Here is a 17,023-nt window from a genome sequence, read left to right as displayed (position 1 = left end):
TTACAGGGCCACAGTGATGCTAAGTGTTATGAAAAGGCTCAAAGTGTGGCTTGCAGCAGGCTTTAGTGCGGTTTGGTACACAGAGCAGGATGGAGCTGTGTGCACTGGCAGTTAGCGCTTGTCCAGCCTTGGCTTGAAGGGTAACTCTGCTGCCTTGCCTACTGTGCAGACCACCCCAACAGCCCTGCTCAGCCAAGTTACCCACTCCAGCAGGCATCCCTAACCCCACATTGACCGCTGTCTGGTTCAGCAGTGCTGTCCTCCATGCCATGAGCCCTGAGGGTTCCTCCCTGGAACCAGAATTTTTGGGCTCTGGGCAGCACTCAGTGACTCATTGACATTGCACATCTTAGCAAGCCTTGGCTGCAGCTGGGGGGGTCTCCAGTGGCTGGCTTCACTGCAGGGTTCCATGGCATCATTCTGGGAGACAGGAGGGGAAGAACTCTTGTGTTTGCAGTCTGCCAGCCCTCAAGCAGAGACCTGATCTGCCTTTGCTGATCAGGGCCCCTGCCTCTATCCCTGCCTCAGACCAGGTGTTTCAAATGAGAGCACTAGAAATCCTGAAGGTGACAGCTACAGAATAACCTGCCAACAGGAAAAGTTTCCTCCAAATCCTGTTACTCAGATGTTGGCTTTGACTCTGGAGGATTAAGCTTTATATCCCCTGTAAGCACTGCCTATGTTTGGTCTCTGTGTCCCCACTACGGTAACTGAATCATCTGGGTGTCTAAAGAAAGGACAAAGGGTCTCACTGCCATTTTTCTGTTTAAAATAGAGAAGTTCTTTAAGTTAAGAAAGGAACATAGAAAGAAAAAATAAAGTACAGTGCCACATATCACTCCTATCCTGGAAGGATTTCATAATCACTTTCCTACCTCTGGGGATTAGTTTTGCTCCAGAGTGACAACTGCCTGGTAGGCTGTTCAAAGAGAAAAAGTGTATTAAATACACAGAATAAGTGATGTTGAATAACGCAGTTCCAGTTACATCATGTTACAGGAGGATGGGAATAGTAGGGACACAAGTAAGTGTGAAGGGGTGGCAGTCATATAATGCTTATACATTATTACTTCTAATTTTCTAACTTACCAATGAGAGAGATAGAAAGTTAAATGCTTGCATGAACTGTCAGCAGCATTTGGTAGAAATATCAACTGCCATTCTGAATTCGGCCACATACTTTAAACACAGAAAACCCAGATTTATAATAAAGCCCCTTTCATCTGATAAAGTTACCAGGGAGTATAAAGTAATTAAACATATTGAACCATGGTTCTGCGAGCTCATGCCCTCTCAGCAGGCATGGTGCTGCAAAACTGGGCCTGAAACCTGTTCTTCAGTTGGCATGCAGCCCCCAGTCCCAAAATCTCCCCTCTGCCCTCCATGGCTGGCCAGGCAGTTTATCCTGACTGCTTCTGCCACCAGGCTCTTCCAAGTCTGTAAGACTTGTTCAAGAAAGGGGTTTTGCACTAAGGGATTTTCTGCAAGGAACAGGAGCACAGCATGTATGAACATGACATTTATGACACAAGGGTCTGCCTTGTATAACTGTTTGGCATCCTTGCATAAGACTGAGGTGTTAGTGTTATCTCAAGATACCAATATCCCTGTAATAGTCTTACAGGAATGAGAGTACATTAGGTGTAAAGCAGAGAGAGAAATGAAGGCAAAACAAAAATTGGAAGAAGGAGTGTACTTAAGGAGAAAATGGTTGTCAGCTGAAGTCCTGAGAGTGTATTGAGGTAATACAAAATTATCACTCCAAAGGACTGTGGAAAAGGCTGGGATACAAGAAGGATTAAGAGTATAGAAGAATGAACGGAGAATAAACAGGGAAGAAGTAGGGAAAAATCAGAGACAGAATAAATCATTATTGTCATTTTTTTATTTTGTAGAAAATGTGCTTTTGTACAGCATCTGACTTAACCATATATCAAACAGACAGCCTCAAAGAAATTCACAACCCTGGAAACAGAGGCCAGAGACAAACTGTATGCTTTGCTCTGACTTTCCTTGGAGGCTACAGATGTTCATTGTTTGAACACACAATGGACACATTAGTACCATCCAGATGTTCACTCCCAGAACAGTAATGGGCAGGCCAGGGAATGAATGCTCTTAGCAGAAACTTCAGTTCCCGCTACTGCTTCAGATGAAGTATTTGGTCAGCGTTTATGTTCTGGAAAGCACCTGCTCTAAATGTAGGGAGCTTACGCTACAGAGAAGTGCCCCTCTGTGCCAGCACCCAACACTGCACAAAGCCTACAAACCATCCATACAGGTGCTGATGAACTGACTTCCAAAGAGAATGAGAATCCAGATTGCTTTTGAGTATTTTACCTGATAAGAATAAGCAAACATTTAAAATTACAAAAGTATGTAAGTGGTTGAATGGCTCAGAGATTCAGTGCAAGGATAGTACTTCTCCTGAGCCGCAGACATAAGACAACTTTCGTAAGCAATTTGAACGGGAATCTGTTCATAATTATACTTCTTATTCCCAGAGGAAAATAGCATGCATCAGTTTAGCATTATCAAATTAGATACAACTGGTTGTCATGCATTTATTTATTCTAGCAAAAACCCTTGTAATGGCATTTTTTGTGAAGTCTCTAGGTAAAAAATGCCCATTGTAATTTGAAGAGAAAAGCTGCTTACCACCAATTCTCAATGTCATATTATACAAAATCACAGGTGAAATGCTGCTGAAAAACAGTAATTCAGCAGTAGCACCCAAGTCTCCCTGAAAATTATTCAGATAGTTTTGAAAATGCTATCTTAAATATGATTGGCATGGTTCCCTCTCATTCTCATTCATGAACTCTCACTGGCCAAAAGTAACCTGCTGAAGCAGACTTAGTCCTACAAAAAATACTGTAAGTGAAGGAAGTACACTTGTTTGCAGTGTATGAATCTGTAAGAGAAAACAGGACAGGATTTGGTCTTCCACTGATAGAAGATCCTCTCAGAAGAGAGGATGTTTAAGAGGTGTGTCCTTTTTCCAGCATGCATAATTTCAGTGCAATGGATGCTCAGCTGGAAGCTGGGAGCACTTGAGTTTCTCAGATTGGGCCAGAGCTACATTACAGGCGCATGCTGTCCTGCACTGGAGCATCTCACCCTGAGAAAAGCAGTGCCCTACAAGAGGCCATGCAGTTTCACTGTTTTTAATGCCAGTGCTGCCTGGAGTGGCACCTGTTTTCCTGTGGGATGGTCAGGTCACTTCAGCTGACCTGAATTTGCTCTCAAAATGCCTTTGCAATAAACCAATAGAAAGAAAAAAGTTCTGGAAAACTGAATATAAGACACTGTCTCTTCTGCAGTGAAATCATGGAGGAATTTAGCTACTCCTTTCAAGAGAACAAGGAATTCACCCCCAAAAGATCAATATCCAAGTAACCCACATAGAATCGGTGGGGGCTGTTGTATGCAGCTGTTTTGAAAAAGCACTCACTTCTGCCTGCAGGTGGGTAACCCACTTACACAGGAAAAAAAGCATATTTTGTGACAGCAGAAGAAGATAAGAAAGAGACCCTTGACAGAAAGAATGCAATTAAAAAAATTAGCGTGCCATTAAACCAAGTATAAGTACGCATTATATTACATGAGTGAACAGTGTTTTCTTTAGTGTACGTGCCATTTTTAATTAATTCATTCACTAAGTGTTAAAGTGTTTCCTAATGCCATTAGCTGGTGCTTTCAGTAAGTAACAGAATAAATATTTCTTGCACAGTTCTTTTCTGCACTGTGGTCTCATTTTCTGAAGTAAGAGGAAATTTAAACAAAACACCACAGGTGCCTCCTCCTTCCAAAGCCCACCAACCTCTCACAAAGCTGTGTATCACGTTTCTGAGGCACTCTGGCTCCCCTCGGGTGTGATAAACTGCACTTTGGGCACGATGAGGGAGGTATTGGTTCTCCGCATGGAGTTGCTCCTCCGAATAGAGTTGTTCCTCCTCATGGAGTTGCGTTTCCGCAGGGAGTTTTGGTGGGACAGCTCGCTCTTCTGCAGTGTCTGGATGAGAATGGATGGCTTCTCATCGAGCTCTCGAGCGCTGCAGCGTGGTGCTGCCACTTTGACAGTGTTGCCAAACTTGGAGTAGTCGACTGAGTACACGCCTTCCTCTTCAGTGACAATGGGCACAAAGCGGTGACCCCACAGGATCTCCTCTGCTATGTAGGAGGTTCTTGCCTGCGTTGTGATGCCAGTTGTTTCTACGACTCCCTCAAGTATCACAATGAGCTCCAGGTCCTGGAGTGCCAGGTCAGCAGCAGAGATATCGTAAAGAGGACTCCGCTTGTCTATAATGTGACAAATGATTAAGGGAGCCACGAGGAATATATTATTGCTTTCAATGGGGTTATCCACAGGGATGTCTACTTGGTGAATGGGTATGACTTCTCCTTCAGGGGTCGTAGTCTTCCTCACAACCTGGATTCTCACTGAGGCACTAATGATCATGCTTTTCCTCAGGTCTCCCACTCGAAACATGAAGCAAAGTTTGCCATTTCGAACTGCAATGACTGCCTGCCGGCTGAAAATCAAGGTCTCAGCCCGCCTGTGAGCTTGTGCGGTTTTCATGAATATGCAGCCCAGCATGACAGCATTGATGATCAGACCCACAATGTTCTGCAGTATCAAGACTGTGATGGCCAAGGGACATTCTTCTGTCATCATTCTGCCCCCAAAACCAATGGTCACCTGAACTTCAATGGAGAAAAGGAAAGCGGAGGTGAAAGACCTGGAGAAGAAGACAAAGTTAATGCTAAGGATATTGAACACAAACCAAGAAGCTATTACCATATACTTTCTAGAAACAAACTTAAGGATCTCTTTGTAGAGTCCTGGTACATTTATGCTTTCTGTTAACACCAGAAAAAGCATTGCATGCTCAGTGACTCTGTTTTTGTATGATTGATGCAGAATCTGATGGTGACAAGGAAGACCTCGGAGCCTGAGCTCCTAATACACAATCTGCAAACTAGGTGATCTTGAGAAGATCACTAGATCCTCTGTTCAGGAACACATGGTGACCACTGTGTTAGTCAACAGTGCTGCAACACCTGAACTTTCCACCTTCCCAGCTCATGAAGCTCTTGGTGGAGAGTGGTGGTTTTGGCAATAGTGAGCATTTGGCCAGCACAGTGGAATTCTTCCACGAGCCTGTGCAGGGAAAGGAAACAGGGAAAACTGCAGCATTTCACTCATACTACCTGAATGCAACCCCCATTAGCAGGGTTTTCTGGAGGGAAAGGGGACGCTCCCAGATTCATGACACTTCCCAAACCCTTGCTTGCCTTGTGACTGAGCCCTTAAGATCTGGCTGCCAAGAGAGATCAGTGGCTTCCATGGTCCCTTCTGCACATCCCAGCAGGAGGACAATGCTGTGACTCAGGGTTTGGGTTTAGCTTGCTGCTGTGGCAAGACTAGCTGGAAAATTTCAGTACAGAGTGGGTTGTAGAAGGGTGGTTTAACTTAGATGTCCCTAACATGCTGTAGTGCTGGACATCAGAGGATGCTGTCCACAAGTTTTCCACAATACATTATTTATAGTAGTCCACAATGGCCTATCTGCTGTATATACCAGGGCCTTTAGTTTCCATTTATAAGCAGATATGTCCTTCACAAAAGTCTCTTGTGTCTAAAATCAGTGCCTTGGGGTTTGTTTACTCAGGAGGCATGCAGCACATTGGGTCTCAAACTAGTGTCATAGTCATCCTTTTTACACAGTGCCATACACCAACATTTGAAGCATTGCCATGCTCAGCACAGTTTTACCTATGGAAAATATGTCTTCCCCAGGAATATGGATCTAAACTATTCATTTGGTTTCATTTACTTTTAAATTAATTTGCTTTTAAATATTTTTTTCTTTTTGTTCCTAACCATATTTTCATTGAACCTGAGGTCACAAGTACACATTAAAATAGCTTTGGCAATATTAGGGATAATTCTCAGTAGAATGAGAAAGTCCATCTCTCAGAAATCCAGTAGAGATATCTTTGAAAGATCTTTGTCTTTCTCTTTTCCCTTTTTGATTTCTTGTAGTTTTAGAGATTCCCTTGTATTGAGGGGTTTATTTTTGCATTTCACACTGAAGAAATCAGGAATGGAGGAGTTAATTAATAGAATCCATCGAAGGCCTTCTTATGTTTATGAATGTTTAGTTACAAGGAGAATGGAGCTTCTGGTTTAAACTTAATTCAGCTTAATTCAACTTAGAGCTTTGTGGAGTAAATAAATATTCTGATTTCCCTAAGCAATACTGCTTCTTAAAAAAAATATTTAAAGAGAGAATCCATCTTTTTACAGTGGAAGTAATGGAAGCAGTAAGTTTATACAGCATTTTCACCATGTGAAGAGGGAGCCAGAAACTCCAAATCATGCTATAGCTGTGTCTTTCTCTTTAGACCTGTGTAAAAGGTTTCCTCTTTGTAGAATGTTTGCTTTGTGTGGCAAAAAGCTGTGAGACTTAGTAATTTCTCCAGTTCTTTGACAAATTAAAGTGCTGTGCATGGTCTAGGCACTGGTTAAAATTTCCAAAGGCAGGTTTCCTGCAAGTCTGTAATGGCACCTACCCAAGAAAGCTCTCCTGAAATATCCATGGGCTTAAATCTCAGGAAAGTACGTTAAAAATATTTGCCTCTATTTTGGCACACATATCATTGCAATATGAAATATAGTTTACATCCAACAACTCACCATTCTTCAAAATGTTAACAATCATGTTGCTATTCTATTGCTTTGTCTAAAGCGGTAGCCAGATTTAACAAGATGAAGTATTTCATTATGAAGGGAAAAGATTTTCCGTGGCTTGGGCATGGGTACTTGAGCAGATGTTACCTGAACCACCCCAAGTATTTGCATGAGGGAGTGATGTGTGTTGTTTCATCATGGGCTAAACCAGAAAGTTACACGGACTCATCTGCTCTGCTTTTTGCCAACTCCCAGCATAGGGCTGCCACAGCTATGGGGAGGGTGCATGTCTCAGATCTGCAGCTGTGGTCCTCCTTTTCCCAGTGGTACAAAGCCCAGGCAACCAGCTCAGGCTCTGCAGGGTGGCCCAGGAGTGCTGTGGGGAGTCCCATGAGGTGGCCAAGCTGAGGGGGCCACCAAGAAAGCAGAGGGATATCCTCCTGCCTTACCCTGAAGAGCTGGTGGGGTGTAGCTACTTGCTAATGCAGGTTGGATGATTTCCACAAATCCCAGAAATGCCAGGGGTAACACCCCAGTGGACGCAAGCTGGGTAATGAAGTCTCATTCCATTGCGGCCAGTAATTGGAAAAGAAACAAGACAGCACCCCTTCCATCCCAACCTAACGAAAGTTAGCTTGGAAAAATCCCCACTTCCTTTGGCTTGGAAAATCCCAGTTTAGCAAAAAATATCAAAATCAAAGAAGAATGAAACCTCCACTCCCTCATGAGCCAGATACAATATCCCTTCAAACTTGGAGAGGTGCCTTAAAACTATGTGCAGGACGAAAGAGAAAAGGGAAGAGGATACTCTGATATCTCAGAGACCCTGTAGACCCCACAGTCCCTCACAGCACTTTAATGTGTAAAGGTAGCTTTTCTGGGGCAGTCTGGTGGTACCAAATCAGGATTTTTCTGCTGAAAAACTTAGTGCTATAAAAAGAGATTTTACAGATGAGACGAGAAAGCGATCTTACTGCTTACCCCACCTCCCGCTTACACTCTCTTTGTGTGCAGATGTGCCAGTTTATCAGTGCCTTGAAAATTGTCATGGCTTTGGGGAAGGGGAATAAAACACTTTAACAGGTGACATTCAGTCTGCTTCTCCCTTAAGCTTTCACTGTATGTCACATCATGCACACTGTGGAAACTGTTCCTCTGTCAAACTACTGGCCTATGGCTTCATCAAGGTATTTTGAAGCACCACATATTTATCTGTCTCATGAGAGTCATCTTAAAAGACTAGTTTCGCCTTAAGCAGTGCTTTTCTTGCTAGCCCTGCCTGACAACCATGGCTGATATTCTGCTTTCAGACACCGCTCCTGGGGTGGCCACCTTTCAATGGCACAGCAAGTGGCTCACACCACACTGGGGATGCTCCCGCTGCTGTAGACAAGGTTACAATACATACAACACATACCCACTCTTGTAGCAGGCTCTTATCTCGACAGGCAAGGTATGTTACCCACAGAGTGTGGAGACACATGAAAAGCAGCAGGTCTCCCTTTCTTTCAAATCCTGCAAGGAATCAAAGAAATCTACAGTACAGTATTTTCCAAGCCCAGAAGGCCTGCTGAATTTATGTAATCTAGAGGAAAACACTGCACTTTTCAACTGTCTCAACCAAACACAATGGTTCATGTAAACCAAAAGATGCATTTTAGCATCATTAGGCCAGCAGGCAGCCCTGTTCCACCCTCTTTCTTCATCCCACCGACCATATTTTACCTCACACATGTCACACATGGTGTCCACTTTGTGCTGTTCGTAGTGCTTTCTGTGCTTGGGTCCATGTCACCATGGGCAAAAGCCACCAGCCACCACATCATGGCAAAGAGCAGCCAGCTGCACAGGAAGGACATTGTGAAGATGACCAGTGTGTGACGCCACTTCAGGTCCACCAAGGTGGTGAAAATGTCTTGCAGGAATCGCCCCTGCTCGCGGATGTTCTTGTGTGCCAGGTTGCATGCCCCGTTCTTGGCGATGAAGCGGGCTTTGCGCGGCCGGTCTCGGATACGTGGCTTGCGCAGGTTCTCAGCAGCGATCCGTGCCAACACATACTCTTCAGGGATGATACTCTTCCGAGCCAACATCCTCCTGCCACCATAGTCCACTCAGCTAAATGCGAAATGGGGGGGTGGTCCCTCTAGCGTGTCTCCGCAGGGCTCACTCTACCCTGCAAAAACAGAGAACCTGGTTAGATTTGTGCACTACAGGAAGAAGCCCTGATGAGATGCCCCCTACCAACAGCCACAACATTGAATGTCCCTGCCTGACTACTTATTCTACAGTGCACTCCCTCTTTCAGATCATCATTTTTATATGAGTAATTGGCAATTGCTCGTAGCAGAAAGAAAATATGCTCTTTTGACACTCCTTGCAGGAAGGGAGGCTGCAGAACAGTCTTACAAACTTGGCATAAAGTAACACGACGTACAACAGGTCAGTTTCTCAGGTTGTTTCTCCAGGAGACAGCAGTGCCCAGGTGAGTACCTCAGCACAGAACTCTAAGTTACTTGCATCCTTCAGGACCGGACTGAAGTTACTTGCATCCTTCAGGATCAGACTTCCCTGGTTGGAACAAGGCTAGACTGCGGAGACCGTGAAGCCTCATTTCTGGTGGCTACGGCCTCTCAGCGCAGCCCTGCCGAAAGCCCCCGTCCCGTCCCCCGAAAGCATCACAAGCAGGAGCCGAGCAGGCAGTGCGCGAGGCAAGGAACGGGACTCCCCGGAGCAGGCGATCGCACTTTCCCTTCGCAGCTCTCCGTCCTTTTCCGGGATACGGCAGGAAACCCCCCCCCCTTTATTCCCGAACTGTGTCCCCAGACGGGTGACAGAACAAACCTACGGAAAGCGCGGCTCCCAGCCGGCTGGCCCGTCCCACCGCGGGATGGGAGGGGAGGGCAGGAGCTGCTTGAACCCCGCCGCTTCGCTGAGTCCCCCCTCCCCGGCACGGAGCTCACCCGGCCCCCTCCCAGCCACCAGCCCCCCGCCCGGCTGCCGCTTACCGCAGCGCGGCGGGGCAGGGCAGGCCGGGAGGGGCGGAGCGGGGCGGAGCGGAGCGGGGCCGAGGGGCGGTGGAGAGGGTACCCCGTGGTTGGGTCTGGCCCGTGCCGGGCCGAGGCTGTTTCTTCCTTTGCGTGCGCCCGGCGTGCGGCAGGTGGGACGATGGGGCATCTCAGGTTGGGTCCAGCAGATGTAACAGAGGGGTGAGGTGCTCACGCAGTGGGTTTGAGCCTTTCTTATGCGGAGCTGGCTCTGTCCGGGCAAGCAGAGCCAACCCCCGGCTGCAGCAGGGCACGCTGCTCGCTTCCTCTGCTAATCCCGGAGTTGTGCCTTCGTAACTTTATCTTATTTCGAATCTGGCTGAGGCAGTTTGCATGCAGAAAGCGAAGCGTGTGCGTAAGAGTTTGGAGGACCAAAGCCAGAATCTCACGGCCTTTGCTGCTTTTGACAAACTTAATTACCTGTTTCTGCAAAAAAAGAAATAAGTATTCCTTTATATGGTTCACGACTCTCACTGGGCACAGAGTCAGCCCCCTTATAATGTTCAGCCGGTGAAACGGACTGTATGAGTATTTATACATGGGATGGATACAGGAGAAATTATGCCTAATGGCAGAAACCAAACAGTGAAATCACAGTTCATTCTTTTTCCCACAGGTCGAGGTTGACAGTTTTGGCTCTTGTGTTTAATGGAAACTTGCATTCTTGGAAATTGCAGCTTTTTTTTTCCAAAGTCTTAGGGTTTGTAGTAGGAAGAATAAACAGTACATCAACTTTATGAGAAGATCTAAATTTAGATTTTAATGAAGCAAAGTGCAGAGATTTCGTTGTGTCAGATTAACTCCCCCGTGTCCAGGGAATGTGTGCGTGTGTACAGTGGGGAGGTTTCTGAACTTTTATCTGTATGACTCAAGCAAATGACCTATATGGTATAAAATTTACATGGAACAAAATACTTCCCTCTGTAAAATAGAGAAAAAAAGAAATGCTGGACAGGCCTGCTGCAATCAGGAAGGTTTTAAGTGTATTCAGGCTTGGAAAAATTGAGAAGGCGTATTTGACAGGCAGTGTAATCCTCAGCTTGAAGATATCCACCCTGTTGAACACATGCACGTGCTCAACTTTAAATAGATGAGTGATTCTTGGAAACTTTTCTAGCACTACCCTTTTCTAATACCAGATGTCCAGTAGTCAGAAAAGAGACAGGCTTAAAGCCCCAGTCACATCAGGCAATTAGCTAAGCATTTGTGTATGAAATTAAGCAGATGACCAGCTCCAGTCTGAAAAACCGGGGTATAATTACCTTTATCTTTAGATGCTAACCAGACTCAGGGTACACATACATGGTCACTTGGGTGGGTATCTACAGCATTGCTGCTGCCAGCTATGGCACTTCATGGGCTGGGCTTGGAGAACTTGCAACTTTACCCTGCTACAGATGGGTTGGCAGATGCAGCCTCCAAAAGTGCATCTCACTTGGGTGTAACTGTTGGAAATAGCTTATTTAATTCACATTAAAAAAATATCCATTTCCTTCTCCTTTTTTTCCTTTTACTTATCCTTTTCCTCTTCCTTTCTCCCTTTTAGCTCCTATGAAGTATTTGTTCCATGCTAGGGCTAGAAACAAGATTGAGGTCCCCTAGAATGGCTGCTAGAGGATTCTCCAAAACTAAAGAATTGTCTGGGAACTGCATGGAAACCCCCATCCTTTTTCATAAAATCCTCGAATTGTATTATTTTGCTTCTGACACAAAGTGCTTATAAAATCCCATCTTTCCATCTCTGCCTGCTCAATACTGAAGGAGCTTCCCCCTTACGAGAGGGGATGCCTTCCTCCTCTCTTACATCTGAGATTATCTGTGAGGAAGCATGCTGGGCCAGGACCACTGGGATGTGTAGATCAGAACCAGCAGAGCTATTCCCTTTTCCTTGTTAAACACTACGAAACATGATTTTGAGCACAGCATCAGCCTCCCCAAGTTACAGTGGATGAATATATTCTGGAGAGTGACAGCTACTAAAAATGTTCCCCTTTGCCCTCTTAAATACTTGCTTGTTTGCCACATGCACATTTAAGTCTAAGATTTAAGTAATTGGGAAAATCTCCCAGAATGTCTCCTAACCCATTTTGTAAGGAATATAGTGTCTGAGTGCTGTGAACACAGCCTTTTCAGGCAAAAAAATGATCAGAATTGATGGTGGGTTTGGGTCCAGTTTTGTTATGGCCCATCATGTTCCTGCTGTTTCCCTCCACCCACAAGAGCTACTGATATTATGGTAAATATAACTTTGCAATTATGTTTATCTTAAAAAAGGATTAAATAACATGCTTAGACATGAATCTGAAAATTCCACATTATAGCTGTGTCCAGCCCTTTCAGAAAATCCTGCTTTGTAATAAGTTTTGTTTGAAATTCTAATCTTAGCTTAGAGATAGGATGACTCTGCAGGCATCCAGAGATGTCATGCACTCAGCACAAGGCTTCCACAAAGACACAGAGCTGATAAGCTGTATTTGGACAGCATGGATGAACTCTTCCCCAGCTGGCAGTAGATCCATCAAACATGAAAGAGCAGAAACTGCAAAGTAAGGGCATCTGTTACCCTGAACCAGCTTTTTTCCCCTCCTGTTTCATGCAAAAGCAGCAGATCAAAAATTAGTCTTTATCATCAAAATACATGTAATTAGTGCCTCTCACCCAATATTACGAAGTTGCATAGTGAAGCTTGTTCATTACATGCCCCTTTCCTGGAGCAGGAGTTTCTTCTAAGGTTCTGGGAAGAGACCAGGTTGGTATTGTTTGTTCACATCCTTGTCATAGTTTATGGAAAGGCTATAAATCAGTTTCTAGGTAGACTTAACATGGTTGCAGTATGTGTCTAGCTGTGTTAATTCACTAGAGTGTTCTTTACCCTAAGGAGTTCTCCCCTCTGGCTTACTGGCTATTTCTCTAATGACTTTTTTTCCTGTGGGAAAACTGCCTGCTGATCCATCTCTCTATGATGATTCTCATTTCTGAGTTTATGGGTCAGACCAGCCCCCGAATAGGCTGAGTAGATAGGTGAACTCTTTGCCTCCTCTAGCTAGGGGAGATACAGATGCTCCTTTTCCTACTCTTTGCCAAAGTCTTATGATCAGTCATCAGATGGAGTTATCAAATGGTTTAAGTTCACTGATGGGAGCAATCACAGGGTAGGAGCTCTTCCTACAAGCTTCTAACCTGTGGCGCAGTGCCAAAGTGGCTCCCTCCAGCTGCGGTGGAAGGGCTGGTGGGAAGCTTCAGTGCTGTACTTCATACCACCAGGGCACTGGGGAAAAGGTAAACAAGGGTTTGGGATCCTTAGCAAGATCCTCTTGCATTGCTCCATTTTTTCCCCATAGGTCTACCCATAGCAGACTATACCTAAAAGAGCAGAGCTCTCCAAGTATCTAGCTGTTCCCAAGCACAAAGAAGTCTCAAAGCAAGATCTGCTAACCTGACTTTCAGCAACCAAGCACGGCTCTGTGCTTCCCTGGGTGTCATTGCCCTCTTTCCTCTGCTCCATCTCATCTCAGATTTCCATAGAACATTTGAACTTTAAGTCTTGTAGGGCAGGGATTTCCTCACTAAATGACATCTCAAAGTGTCTAACACCCGTTTTTTGTTAAAACATTTTCCACTGCAGTGTTCTTTCTCCAGTTCTTCACAGCAGGGGTTTGGCTTATATTGGGTGGGACATTCCCACTCAGTAACCATGCACAGTTTGGATGTGGGAAGCCCCAAACATGTTCCAGAGACTCTTCTAAGTGCACAGGATGGACAAGGCAACCTTATTTTGGGAAAGCTGTGATTTTAGACATATGGATAGTCCCACAAGTAGGCTGTGCCACTTTTCCCATTTTATTTAGTAGTGTAGGCAGCACCTAAGAGTAGGCTCTAGGAACAGGTCTACTTGTGGCAAAATGCTGGAGGGAGCAAAACCCCGGAAACTAAGAGAGGATAGGTACTCTTACTGCTGAGACAAATTATAGGTGCCATCTCTCTTCTTCTTTTCTTCTGCTGGTATCTGGAGCAACAAAGCCAGGTATTGGTGGAATCAAGGGCTTTTCATTCCATCTCCTTGTCCAAACTGTGCTTATTCCTCTAATGTTGCAGGAGCCAGAAAGCTTCTGGCTGGCTTCAGCCTCAGAGTAGTATAATAGAATTTTTTCTTCTCTTCTGAGAAGCCCAGAGCTGGCTCAGAAGGCTGTACCACCAGCTGAAGGTGATTCTTCTTCTGATTCATGAAATAGAATGTTTCTGTATTTTCATCTTTGTGTTTCCAGGTCCCCCTGCTTGCAAGTGATTGATATCTCTGCTTGCTGCAGAGTGAGGGTTAAATTACGATTATGTCACTGATGAAGGTAGAGGTCATCTCTCTTCTTAAAACCATATTACAGAATAACTAGCAACTCCAAGCCTTCTGATCCCAGATGCCAAGACCTGGAGAAGTAGATGGCCCCAAACCCAAATGATTCACCCATGAAAATCTGCAATATTCAGAGACTCTTAGAACCTCACATTCCTGTCTCTGATAGAGAAGTCTAATGGTCATAGATGGTATTTCTGAAAAAGGAAGGACCTAATCTAGCTGGTACAATAAAACCACACATAACTATTACATGAGTTTCTGCTTTTCAAATAATATGCTTCTTTGGGGCGTCTCTAACTGCAATACTTAAGGATGGTGGTTCTGGACCATGTCATTTACCCTAAACTGCATTAGTTCCTTGGTTACATGGTTAAATATTTTACTGGATGTTGAAGTGATATTTATGTATTTAAGCTGGTGCAGCCAAAAAAGCCTGAAGTAAATTAAAAGGAGAGTTGAGAAATGTCATGGGAATAGCTATGAGTTGCTCTTATGGGTGGTGCTAGCTGGTGCTGTTCATTACTTACTTATACCATTTATCCAAAGGTTGTATAACTATGTAATGTATTGGTATATTAAATGGGCTAATACACATACAAGGGAATGAATGCATTGGGCAGTGAAATGTGCAACATGGTAATATGTGAGCTGAATGCTGCATTGTTACATAGGAATTCATAGGATGAATAACTGTGTTCAATGAAAATGAGAGAAAGCATCTTGCACATTATGAATGTCAATTAAAGCAAATGAAAGTTGATTTAAAATATATTTTGTTAGAAATTTATATATATATTTTAATGACTGTTTGTTTCTCGTCTTTTCTGAGTGTGGCTTATTATATGAGAGAAATAAACAGCTCCTGCTAGGAATGTATGTTATGTTTGCATGGGTAGTGTCTAGTAGCAGACAGATGCTATCAATAGGGAAAAATTAATAATAACTATGTAGTAAATAAATTAAGACTTTTCTAAAAATCTCTTCTCTTAAAGGATTGCATTTGGAAGCTTTTCTGAACTCCAGTTTTCTACAAGCTGTCCTGCCAAAACAGCATCAGCACATTGATAATTTGTAAGAGTAAGAGAACTTCTGCCTCACAACAATCTTTTGACAATTTGAAAACCTAATAATCTTTCCCCACAATACCACATAGAGGTCAGTTCTGGCGGAGAAAAAACAGAGCAGTAAAAAACCAAAGTGGAAATGATTGGGATGTTTGCATGGCAATGAAGAATTTGATTTACAGTTTTGTTTTCAGACTTTTTTTAGTACTCTGTTAGTTTTCCCTTTGAAAAGATTTATTTCCAAAGAAACTGAAGAGTGCTTCACATGTCATCATGGAATCCATATGAGAGAACTTACATTATTAATTTTAAATCAGGCTTTTGAAAGGTACTACTTGAGGATATAAACTAGTACGTGTGCTGAAATGTTTTTTGCTTTTAAACACATTTTATGGGAGAATCATTGCTCCAGAGAAATTTTAACAAGTAGCGCTGTGGTTTCAGTGGCTATTTTAGAGCTGATTTCTGTTGGCAGTGTCAAACTGGGGACACTGAGCCATAGTGCTTGCAAGGGAAACATAGTCCAGCTTTTGCCACTACATAATGGAAACATGATAATGAAAACATGGCACTTGTCCATAGTTTTTTATAAAGGAAGTTCTTCATCTCAGATATATTATACCTCTATTTGTGATAAAATGCCTACACAGCTTGTGTAAAATACATGTGTGATGTGAAATGTATGTGATGGATGTTCAGCTTCTCATGACATGTTAGCAGAATGGTATGTCAAAGTATTGTCATCTTTCCATAAGGAAGTACTAAAGCCAATAGCAAAATTAATTTATTGCATAAATTTGAAGAAATATGTTTTATGTATAATAAGATGCTAAATCCTTTAGGCCATATTCATGTTGGTACTAATTGAATTTAGTGGAGGTGTATTAATTTACAGCAGAAGTATTCTGCTAGTTTACACTAACCTAAAAGGGGCTCATTTGAGTGCTTGAGAAGAGTTTGATAAAATATTCTTTCAGCAGAATGATTCAGTTGGGAAAAGCAAACACACCTTTGCAAATAAAGAGCTTTTTCAGGTCTGCAATGAAATTGGAATCTATGAACCCTCGAGATACCTCTTTTGCATATCAATTTGTTTAACAAAACAATGATCTCTCCCTGCAGACTTTGCCTTGCTTATGCCCCTGGCTTATCAGAGCTACCCTGAATTCCTATGGGGAAGTTTCCTGCCTTGAAGGAAATGCCTGTGGATTAGTGCATCCTCTTTGGTTAATACATGACTAAAAATCACACACTGATTGTCGATCTATACCTGCCAGGGACTCCCTGAGGCTGTAAAGCTAGCAATCAAAAAGGCAGACATCTAGTTCAAGCTCATTGCCTGGACTCCTTCTGCATACTTGGGTGAAAGACAGGTACCTCCAGAGGGAGAATCATCCCTTTGGCTGATGTGATGTGGATCTTTGGCTGACATTGAAAAATACATACCGGTGTTCTTTAGAAACCTTTCTTCTGAACACAAAGGAAATGAACCTTGCTTGTACCATATGCTTCTTTAAAGAAAAGATTACATATGTGTTTGTGTGTATAAGCATACATATAATAATATGTATATATATATATTGTATATATATATATATATGTATATATATATATATGTATATATATACTGTATATCAAATAGAAAACTTATCCAGGTGGTTTTAAGAGGTCTTCATATCACAGCAAAGGGAGTCTGAAGTTAGCTACAAGGGACTATTTGAAGTAACATATAATATTAATCTAAAACAATTTTGAAGTTACAAAACCTCAGCAACAAGCTCAGCTCTTGCAACTTTCCTATTTGGTAAGTGTATTGTTTGAAATATTAAGTCCAAAGAATTGTCATGCTCCCAAAATCCCTGAAGCA

General features: G+C 43.3%; 1 protein-coding gene across 5 annotated transcripts; it reads right to left on the bottom strand.

Moving 5' to 3' along the window:
• Positions 1 to 1,870: 1,870 nt before the first annotated feature.
• KCNJ8 (potassium inwardly rectifying channel subfamily J member 8) lies at positions 1,871 to 9,914 on the bottom strand. Of its 5 annotated transcripts, none has more exons than XM_065684388.1 (3): positions 9,703 to 9,914; positions 8,423 to 8,870; positions 1,871 to 4,742 (listed from the first exon to the last, which is right to left on the bottom strand). In XM_065684388.1, the coding sequence occupies exons 2-3, from the start codon at positions 8,785 to 8,787 to the stop codon at positions 3,842 to 3,844; spliced, it is 1,266 nt and encodes a 421-aa protein (XP_065540460.1). In that variant the 5' UTR covers positions 8,788 to 8,870; positions 9,703 to 9,914; the 3' UTR covers positions 1,871 to 3,841. The 5 variants fall into 5 exon arrangements, with proteins under 5 accessions (XP_065540460.1, XP_065540432.1, XP_065540451.1 ...); XM_065684360.1 differs by lacking the exon at positions 9,703 to 9,914 and adding an exon at positions 9,539 to 9,652; XM_065684379.1 differs by lacking the exon at positions 9,703 to 9,914 and adding an exon at positions 9,543 to 9,652.
• Positions 9,915 to 17,023: the final 7,109 nt, after the last annotated feature.

Source organism: Lathamus discolor, chromosome 1 (genome assembly GCF_037157495.1).
Source record: "Lathamus discolor isolate bLatDis1 chromosome 1, bLatDis1.hap1, whole genome shotgun sequence".
Lineage (NCBI taxonomy): Eukaryota > Metazoa > Chordata > Aves > Psittaciformes > Psittacidae > Lathamus > Lathamus discolor.
Note: the sequence above shows the minus strand (reverse complement) of the source record. Positions and strands in the feature narration are given on the sequence as shown.